Below are 10,420 nucleotides of genomic sequence, written 5' to 3'. Positions count from 1 at the left end.
AAAGCAACCATGCTTTCTCTAAAATGTCTCCCCGTTTAAAGGACTCCAGTAAACTAATCAAGACCCACCTTGAATGGGTGGTCTCATATCTCCATTTAAGCAAAAGTTCACCCCCACATTTGGGTGTGTCACGTCCCCATGGAGAGAATCTAACCAAAGTTTCCACCTTAAACAATAGGTCTTCCCTACAAGATTGGGTTAGGAAAGAAAACACAGCTTTTCTGGGGTCTACAATTTCAAACCAACACAGATTACTTGGGCCTTATTTACATAAGCGCAGATGCCTCTCTAGGAAAAATAATTTAATATATACAAAAGATAGACATAGATTATAGTCCCCTTTGGAAAAAGAAGTCAGGAAGAATTACACAGTATGAGAGAAAGCTGCTTTTGAGTAGTGGTAAAATAATTGACTTAGCTAAAAATTAGGCAGAGGTCAGGACATTTGCTGCCAAGAACATTATTAGTTTTATTTTTTTTTTCCATACATGGTGTCATGATCAGGTTCATGTGTCAATTTGGCCAGGTGGTGGTGCCTGGTTGTCTGGTCAGGCAAGCGCTGGCCTGTCTGTTGCTATAATGACATTTCACAGAATTAAATCATAACCACGTCAGGGGCATCCACAGCTAAGGTGAGTGTCTTCTGTAATGAGTAATGCTTAATCTAATCACCAGAAGGCTTTTAAGGAGGATTGGAGGAGACAATCACTCATCCTGCTTCAGCCAGCCTCTCCTGAGAGTTCGTTGAGGACTTTCATTGGAGCTGCCAGCTCACAGTCTGCCCTACAGACCTTGGACTCTACATCCCCACAGTTATGTGAAACACTTTTATAAACTTTATATTTACAGTTAACTCCTGCTGATTCTGCTTCTCTAGTGAACCCTAGCTAATACACATGGGATCACAGAATGATTATTGATCTTAAGATCTGAACTTCAGCCTTCATATATGTGTCCAATAGGAGAAAGAAGATTATAGAGTTTCTGATTGTGTAAGTAACATCTCAAGTACAAAAACATTAAACATTTCCTGCCAAATCATTAAGCAATAAAATAGGGTAGTCTACCTTTGTTCTGTTTCTATTAAGCCATGAAAATAAAAGTTAGCGTGGTTTTATAATTCCCTTCAGGGCTGAGTGTAAGAGTTTATTAATATGCTGTGTGATTTATACCTATGGGACTATTCAAGATTCCTTAACTGCTCAAGCAAATGCCATGCAATGGGCTGGTTTAAATAACGGGCTCATGGTTCTGAAGGTGAAATGTCCTAATCAAGCCATCATCAAGGGAATGCTTTCTTCTGGAAGACTGTGGCATTTTGAGGTTGACACAGTGGTCCTTGGTCCTTGGAACCTCTTTCACATGGCAATGTACACAGTGGCCTCTCCCGGCCACACATTTCTTTTCCTGGTTCTGTTGAATTTCAGCTTCTGCCTCCCATGGCTTTTATCTCTCTTCCAAATTTCATTCTGCTTCCAAAGGACTCCAGGGATGGAATTAAGACCCATCCTTATCGAGGTGGGCCGCACCTTGACTCAAGCAACCTCACCAAAAGACCCTACTTACGGTGGGTTCACACCCACAGGACTGGATTAAATTTAAGAACATGGGGTTTTTTTCCTGCAGGGCATATCTCCGAACTACCACAGGCTATTTCAAAGCCCAGACCCCTTTGGAAATGAAAGGAGGAATTAATTACACAGGAAACCAGAACAAGTGAAAACCAGTTGTAAGCTCATTCCAGTTTTACCTGCAACATTTTTTCTCTCTGCTTATCATCACTCTGACCATTACTGCAGAAGGTGTTAATTGAAGTGTATAGAAGTTCCCTGCTTTGCTCAATTGTCTTATCGGGAAATACAACGTGGCCTCTCCCTTAGCAAAACATCTAACTGAAAATAAGAAAGGAGACAAAAAATAGTTTTGCAATGGGGCCAGAAGTTGTCTGTGGGCTTGTGTTTTTATGAGAATGGTCATACTACAGATGGAGAAATCAAGGTACAAATAGATTAAGTAACTTTCCCAAACTTACCCATCGGTTGATAAAGCCGGGATTCCAGGTTTCATGCATTTAGCTACTATGTTATGCCGTGGTACAAACTGAATTTGAGAAGTGGTGTTTTAGGGCTGGTCCTGCCAGTAAAATACAGACTAACTTTAGGAAAGCCACTTAACACTTTTATGCCTCAGTTTCCATACCTAAAAGGTGAGGATGAGGACACTTACCATGCCTACTCCAAAGCTTATTGTGAGAATCAAAAGATATTATATAAGTGAAAGTACTCTATAAAATAAAAGGATGAGAATAATGAAGTCAGACACCAACACAGCTTTAAAAAAAAAAAAAGCTTGAAATAAACATAATATTGTCCTATAGAATATTCTCTATCCTGGATTTGGCGTATCGCACCCTTGGGTGTTGTTTGGCAGGTTCTTCTACTTCCTGTTTGCTATGGTAAGGTCTAGAGGCTCTCCTAGATTCAGGTTTGGTTCTTGGGACAGTGTTTTTTTAGGTGGAACAGAAAGTATACCACACCATCTATAAAAGAGACTTTGCAGACATACAACCAAATGCAGTGTGTGGAATTTTGAGGATACAGATTCTAAAACTGTCCGAAAGGCACTTTTGAAGCAATCAGAGTTATTTGGACAATGATTGGCCAGTAAGTTGTATTAAAGAATAATTATCTATTTTTTTCCAGGTATCATAATGGTACAGTGGTGAAATTTTTTCAAAAGGTTCTTTGTTACTGAGAAATAGTTTCCAAAGTATTCACACATGAACTGAGTACTAAGTATTCTTTAAAATACTTTTGGGGAGGGGGGTGTACAATGGTTGAAGCTGGGTGATGGCTACATGAAGAATCATTAAACAGGTTTTGGTAAAAAGTATGCAACCCAGATAAACAGTTCATACATGGCATTGTGTTCATTTATTAAGAAAGACATTCTATCAGGTTGTCTTTCTTTTTTATTTTTAGGAAATAATGATATTTATCAACTAGATCATTATTTCGATAGGTATTGGCAAATTGATATTATTTTCATTCTTTCACTTTGTCCTCATTTTGAAAAGAGAAGTTTTTCTTCACAAACCATTTGGTTACCGCTAAAATACATTTTGGACAGGAAAGTCAGGCTAAATGTTTTGTTACAATAATAACAAAATGACCCCTTTCTTTACCAGTTTTGAGAATAATGAATTTGGGTGCAGTCCATTCAACATCTGGCTCAGAGCTGCTCTCGTGTGCCATCTGCTGGATATGACATGCTTTAGACACCCACGCAGATCACCTCTTAAGGTTATAATGGCATCCTTTTCATCACATACCTCTTTCGTTTCCTCCCCTGAGGTCTATATTTTGAGATACAGTGCATTCCAAACAAATTGTACTTAATATTGATTTTTTTTGGTTTTTAATGAACAAAATTGACAAAGAAAATTATAACTGCTAAGCAGACTTTCTGATCAGAAAAGAAAACCAATGTTATCAAGATAAATTAACATAATTCAAGGAAAAAATGTTTGAGACATTTAACTTATGCTGATGGCTGGTGTATAGATATATATTTTGTGTGTACATATGTATTTCAGCTTTTAAAGTGTCAAAACTAGAACTTTAACCTGCATTGCTACCCTCCCTTATGACAATGAGAGAAGACAATTCTCAGATGGCTTGGACGCCACCATTCTTACATTGGCTTTGCATGAGTGGATGCTCAGCAATTGCTGTTTAATATATGCGTCAAGGATTGAACTTGGGGATGCGCTAGTTATAAAAGCCTCAGGAAGGGAAGACACAGAGGTTTGGCTGTCAGCTATCGTAGGGACCAGGAGCCTTGCGGTGTTAGGATTTAACAGAAGGATTCAGTACATGGACATTCCATTTTTTCAAACAGCAAGAATATGTGTTGAAACATCTTCCAATTTTATGTTCTGCTTTGTTACATTTCTTCCGGCAGCGAGCAGTTCCATAGCCACATATCTTGTCCTCGCCAAAGAAGCTTCTCACTAGGTAGAAGAATGAGTCAATATAATTAATTGTGCCCTGGGACTTAGAGGCAAGACGCTGGCAGCAGGTTTTTTCAGGTGCATGACTAAAATTGATTGTAGAGAATTCTGGGCATTAGTAGTGGAGGATACACATGACAGTGATTTCCCCACTCTCCCTCACACTCACCCACCTCCCTGCCTGATTGGCTTGACCATCTGATTCTCATTCAGGGTGATTTTTCTTAATATTGTTTACATAAATTGGCCCAGGTCATTCTCCTTCTTAAAATCCCTACAACAGTTTGCTGTTATTTTGCTTTGTTTTGTTCAATTTTACTGTATTAAAATATATATAACATATACATATTTTTAACCATTTTAAGTGTGCAATTTATTGGCATAATAAAACTCACCATATTACTACTATCCATTACCAAAACTTTTCGATCACCCCAGAATGCTCTGCACCCATAAAGCAACAACTCTTCTAGTTACTTTTTAATTTAAGCCACTCAAACCCCTTACCATGTTCCCCAAAGCATGATTTTAATGATAAGGATCTGATCCTAGACCACCATTTTCAAACTCACTTTGTTCCACTGTGGCCCTCACTCTTTCCACTAAAACTACATGGGCCTCCTTTCAGTTCTTTGTACAATAGCTCTTTGCTGTCTCAGTGCCTTCCCTAGCACTGTTCCCTCTGCCGAGAATACTTTTTTTCTCCTCCCATGAATGACCTCTTTGGATCCTCAGTTCTCATCCCAAATGTCACAATGTCAGAGAAATCTCTCCCTGTCCTCCTTATCTGTTTAAGTACCCTAAAACTATTTCCTCTCCAGCAAATTTTTTATTCTTTTATAGTATTTGTCCCAATTTGTAATTGCATATTTAATTTTTAGTTTTTTGGTCTTCTTGATTGAATGGTAATTTTCCTAGGTGTAAAGATCATACTTATGTTGTTCATCTGCATATACTTCCTACCTAACACAGAACAGTGCTTAATAAATACTTGTCCAATAAATGATAGAATAGAATCCTGATCTCTTGGTCCTTGGGTTTAGCTATTCAAAGTCCCCAGGAGTGCTCTCCAAGGCCGAAAGCAGCTTTTTAAACCTACAACTAATTCCCATGCCAAGCTGGTAGCATCTTACAGTTGTACCAGGAGAGCAGAGAAGCAAGACTGATGGTACAGATGAAACCTACAAGCATGAAAATAGGCTTGGCTGTCAAGAAGAAGCTGGCTGAAGAGAAGCCAGCTTGAAATGGCTCTATAGAGGGATGCCTCCTGGCATTGGGCAGAGAATCAGATGTGGGAAAAGTGAAGAGGGGACCAGATGGTCTGATGTAGACAGCCAAGGCTACACATGACCCTATTGCTGAGATCAAGGCTCAAGGGTCCTTATTTCACTTAAACACTCTCCCTCCCTGTTAGGCAGAACGCCTTCCCCCATGATGTGACCAACCCCTAGCAAATATTCCAAGAAGCTTTTCCCCACCCATGATTTCCAGGAAATCCACTGAGCCCACCCCAGCCCCTGTCCTCTTGTCCTTCTGCCGCTGTAATCTTTGAGATAATCTCTCATTATCCCTGCATGACTACGGCAAAGTTTGAATCTTAGACCCCACTAATGAAGAGTTGCCAGCTCCCAATTTGGCCCCCAGCTTCCAAAACTAACCAATGGAGACCTACCAACTTGTCATTCCCAAGCTAAACAAAGAAAATCCACTGCCCCCCTTTTCCTACTTCCTGCAAACCCATCCTATGGAAGCTGTACCCCTTCCCCTGCTCCATGCTATTGCCATCTTAAGCATCACCCAACCTGCACATAGCCTCACAATAAAGCTCCTCTAATCTAATTTTGGACTTCTCCTCCCTCCTGGTCAAGAAATCTATCACTCCCCATCTGCCCATTTTCCGCAAAAGCAAAGTGGCAACATCACTCAAATTGCTCATCCTTGGGCCAGGGTTTTATTTTCTTCCTATGTCCTAAGAAAGAAAAGTCTCCAATTTTCAATGCCCATGTGTTAGAGTTCTCTGGTCAGGACAAAGGTGAAGGCTAAATAGCTGTTTTACAGGATGTGCTTAATCAAATATTGAAGAGGGTAATTGTTGGGATTTTCTCAATAGTGAATAAGGTGAAAAGTCTGTTTTAGCTGCAACCTTCATTCAAAAGCAAGCGCCTGTGATCTAAGTATAAGGCAATGAAGAAGGGAGTAAAGTGAGCTAAAATACTATGCAAAATTAGTATGTGGGAGTGAGCATCAAATAGAAGACTTCTCACATTTTTGGAGTCAACCACTTTACATCCTGCAGTTAGAGGAGAAATAAGAGGTCTGTATGTAAGCTCAGAGAAAATGAAGCTTAAAATTAGAGGAGAAGCAGAATAGACTGGAAATAGAGTATAGACCTTAAAATGTTAGCTTGTCAAATTCAAGCAAGCCTCATAAGCCTGACATCTTGTTTTAGAGATGGGAAATTAAGGTCCTGAGAAGGAAAGTGACTAACCGAAGGTCACACAACAACTCAGTGGCAAAGCTGGAATAAAAATCCAGTTTTTTGTCTTATCGTCTGAGCAAAAAATGCAAAAGGGAGAGTAGAGGCTCGTCATTCACATCCTAAGCAATGAATATTTTTTAGGCCAGATCAAATTATATTGGATCTCTTTCTTACATAATTGCTTGCTGTTCTATATACCTTATGGACATCAATGTGTGGGTACTTAAAGGGGCTGGAAGATTGTGAGTGCCAAAGTTACCAAAAAAGAGGCAGCAGGAGAATGAGGGGTGGGCAATGCTCCAAAGTTCACACACTACCACCTTCCCTTCTACTTTTCTCCCAAATCATCTTCTTCCTAAGACCTTTCTCACAATTAGGCTGTGGGAGTCAATCTGACACAGACCATAGCAACCAGTACAGGCGGTGGTGAACAGCGCTACATGAGCATTCCCCTTCTGGATGAACGCCTGCCTAGACTTTCTATCTCAACAGACTCTGGGTTTGGGGTCATAGGTTGAGGGGAATCTGTTTTTTGCTAAGTAAATTTCTATCCTATTACCAGAGAACCCAGAGGGAGACCTGAAATATGCTGACAGCAGAATTACAGAAAAGCGTCCCCAGGAAATGGCCAAACAAAGAAGAGTTAAGGTAGCCTGCACCCTCTGGCAAAAGGAATTAACCCATTTGAAGCACCGCAAAGACACAGCCTAGAAGGAAGTGATGGGCACGTTTGGCATCCTTTGGAGCTGCAAAAAAACTGCTGGGTATTTTGGTGAGAGAATCGGAAGGACGCTATGATTTAGACGATTAGTTTTAGTCCCAGCCCACCTAGGCTTGTTGAATGGCTCTGAGAAAGTTATCTTCCCTCACCGTTGTTCATTTAATTCAGCTTTTAATTATTATTATTATTTTTTTTTTTTTAAAGAGAGAGGGAGGAAAGGAAGGAAAGAAAGACAGAGAAGGAAGGAAGGATGGAAGGAAGGAAGGGAGGAAGAAAGGGAAACATTTTCTTATTTTATTATATTTTGTTTGTTTGTTTGTTTTTTACATGGGCTGGGGCCGGGAATCGAACCGGGGTCCTCCGGCATGGCAGGCAAGCACTCTTGCCCGCTGAGCCACCGCGGCCCGCCTAATTCAGCTTTTAAAAGGAGGGAGACCAGATGACCTCTTAGACCATTTCTAAATCTAACATTATAAAACTGTAAGCTTCTAGGTTCATGGGCTAACATAGTTCCAAGACACATCTCAATCTAGCTTTGACATTTCCTCAGCAGGAAATAATGGGGTCTAAAGGCACCCATTATTTGGTTAACAATAAATTTCCTTTTTGCTTACTACAATGATCTTATCTTAATCCTCTGCCTTGATATGAAAATGTATTGTAACATCACCCTGTTTCTGTGCAGAACGCTGCTGTTCAGAAGGAGGGAAGAAAGAGCTGTCTGTGGGAAAGGGAGAAGGCACCTCCCATCACACAATCAACAATGAACAATTGGAACTGCCCTATGGTGAAGTCATGCGGTCTGTGTCACCTGGGGAGTCCAAGAGGAACTCCACCATAAGTAGTGAGAAGCTGTCAGTGATACCTAAGATCCCTACCTTTAATTAATTAATTATTTTTGGCTCCTTGACATATTAAGTCTTGCTACTGGGAGGTATGTGAGGACTCCCTTTCACTCCATTTGTATGGGCTCCATTTCACTACATTTTGCTCTTAGCCTCAATGGGGCAAAAATGAGAATGACTGCGATTGAAGAAGGTTGCTGAATCCGGCAAGACGACTTCCCTAATTGTTTTTCTTTACCTCCCATCCTCTACAACTGCATGTTTTTGAAGCTGAGAGTTTCTTTTTTTACCTGAAGAATCTTGGTACAATAGAAGAAAAATGATTAAGAGAAGGAAGAGGGTCTTCATGGTGAAAGGATTGTCGGAGAGAAGCAGTGGCAGATCTGAGAACTTAACACCAGGCAGACAAAGAAGAGCTTTATTTATAGCCCATGTTCAGATTACTGAAGCTTATCAAAGGCCAACATTCACTGGTGCATGCTCTCCAAGAGACAGTGTTAGGCAGGAGGTATTAGGAACCTTAGAAATCTCAGGATGGCTGTGCTCAGAGGAGGGAAGGATGATGATTATAGGGAAGGGGCCTTCTCCTAGGAGGTATTTGTAACCTGGTGAAAATTATTAATTTATCTAGATTTCAGTTTCCCCAGCTGAAAGAAGATTTCTTTCAGTCTTCATAATCCATGATTTGGGTGAAAGGGCATTCAGTTGCTTTAGATAAACTGACATTGAGACAGTCCATATAAATTCTAGTCTGGTGCTTCTGTTGAATATAATAGACAAAGGGGGGTTAAAGTTCATCACTCCAAAGACCCTTATGAAACACACATATAGAAAGAAATTAATATATGGTGCCAAATAGAAGAATTGTGTTGGAGGTCATGAACGCCTGAAGGACTTCAACACATTTCTGGAAAACAAAGCCTGTGGGGTGAGGTTGACAGGTGGAAACATACACCTTAGGATGGGCCATTATTAAACTATAGGTAGTCTGGTCACAGAGCAGCCTACTGGCTTGTGACTGAGAGTGAAAGGGAGGGCAAGAGTGAGAAGAAATGTCAAAAAGGGGGTCAACACTTATTGAAATGCTCTATTTTTAACAACAACACAAAACAATGCTCCATCTCCTTACCTTTTACTCTTCTGGAAAGCATAAGCACTTGGAATTTGCCTACAGGCAAACACCAGGTAATATTTTTTCTCTAAGAAAACTGAATGAAACAGTTTAGAGAAAGTAAAAATGTGGACTGTGGAAGTTGACATCCTTGAATAAACTCTTCTCATTCTGGAACATAGGATATAAAAGCCTGATAGGCAGCCCTCTACCTGCATGCCAAAAGCAACACCTGGTAGTAAATGTCTTACCCAGAGTGCTTCCTCAGGAGAGCCCTGTGATGGAGAAACAGTCTTATTTATATAGTAGCAGAGTAGGCAATCAAGGATCACCAGGTGTCCAAATCTGGGTCCTCCAGGAAACAAATATTAAAATGAATTCAAAGTGAAACTTACTGGGAGAAATGCACATGAAGGATAAAGAGGTGAGGAAGTGGGAGTAGGCAGGGAAAATCTTTAGGCCACGCACAGGTTGGACACTTGCAAATATGTGTCAGAGGGTGGGCAGGGGAACAATGGGTAAGAAGAGACTCAAATCAGAGTATAGAAAATATCAACATTGCCAGTAGAGAAGCCCAGAACAAGTTTGTTCTTCAAAGGAGTCCTGCAGCAGGCAGAACTGGCCCAGCTCTAGGTCTGTGATGTACACTATTTCTTTCAACAAAGAAATGTTTCAGCAAAGGAGGGAACAAACTTAGAACCAGACTAAAAAATGTATGACTGAGAAATGTCAGCAGATAGTTCTCCATGGCTTTTCTACTTGCCTTGAGGTATCTTTTAAAAGATGTTTGCATAGCATACCTTCCTGGAAGCAAGCCTGGGAGAGCATGGGCTCAGCAGCAAAGCTGTGGCAGGTTGCACAAGTGTGGAGGATGTCAGATCACTCTTCTCTCAGCAAGCTGTCTCTTGAAGGAAGATCTAAAGAACCCACCTCCATGAGTTTTACCCCAAGCACAGGATGAAAAAGCAAAACAAAAACAAACAAACTAAAATGAAATAGGAAAATTATCCTAGAGGTAAGTCAGAAAATAACAGAAAAGGATTTTAAACACAAATTTTAGTCAATAAACTCAGAGAGAAGTAAGCTATTATATCATTGAACAAGCACTAGGTGCTCTAGAAAGAATAATTGCAAATTAAGAATGAGCTTTTAAAGAGTAACATTATTCTGCTGATTTTAAAATGTCGAGAAAAGGTCTAGAAATATATTTGAGGAAATCTCCAAAATGTACAGCAAAAAGGCATAGAAAAAT

At 40.2% G+C, this 10,420-nt stretch overlaps 1 protein-coding gene across 2 annotated transcripts; it reads right to left on the bottom strand.

Annotated features, from left to right (window-relative positions):
* Positions 1-3,580: 3,580 nt before the first annotated feature.
* On the bottom strand, positions 3,581-8,405 carry LOC143676014 (beta-defensin 104A-like). Of its 2 annotated transcripts, none has more exons than XM_077151860.1 (2): positions 8,348-8,405; positions 3,581-4,012 (listed from the first exon to the last, which is right to left on the bottom strand). In XM_077151860.1, the coding sequence occupies exons 1-2, from the start codon at positions 8,403-8,405 to the stop codon at positions 3,849-3,851; spliced, it is 222 nt and encodes a 73-aa protein (XP_077007975.1). In that variant the 3' UTR covers positions 3,581-3,848. The 2 variants fall into 2 exon arrangements, 1 of the variants encoding a protein (XP_077007975.1); XR_013171756.1 differs by lacking the exon at positions 8,348-8,405 and adding an exon at positions 7,883-7,954 and having other exon boundaries at positions 3,911-4,012.
* Between the last annotated feature and the right edge of the window lie 2,015 nt (positions 8,406-10,420).

The sequence above is a fragment of the Tamandua tetradactyla genome, chromosome 3 (assembly GCF_023851605.1).
Source record: "Tamandua tetradactyla isolate mTamTet1 chromosome 3, mTamTet1.pri, whole genome shotgun sequence".
NCBI lineage: Eukaryota > Metazoa > Chordata > Mammalia > Pilosa > Myrmecophagidae > Tamandua > Tamandua tetradactyla.
This window is presented reverse-complemented; position numbering and strand designations above follow the sequence as displayed.

Excerpts from the sequence above, each read along its gene's own strand:
- LOC143676014 (XM_077151860.1), bottom strand. The coding sequence starts at position 8,405 with ATGAAGACCCTCTTCCTTCTCTTAATCATTTTTCTTCTATTGTACCAA. Across the intron at positions 4,013-8,347 it reads ATTGTACCAAGATTCTTCAG|TGAGAAGCTTCTTTGGCGAG; the intron begins GTAAAAAAAGAA and ends TCTTCTACCTAG.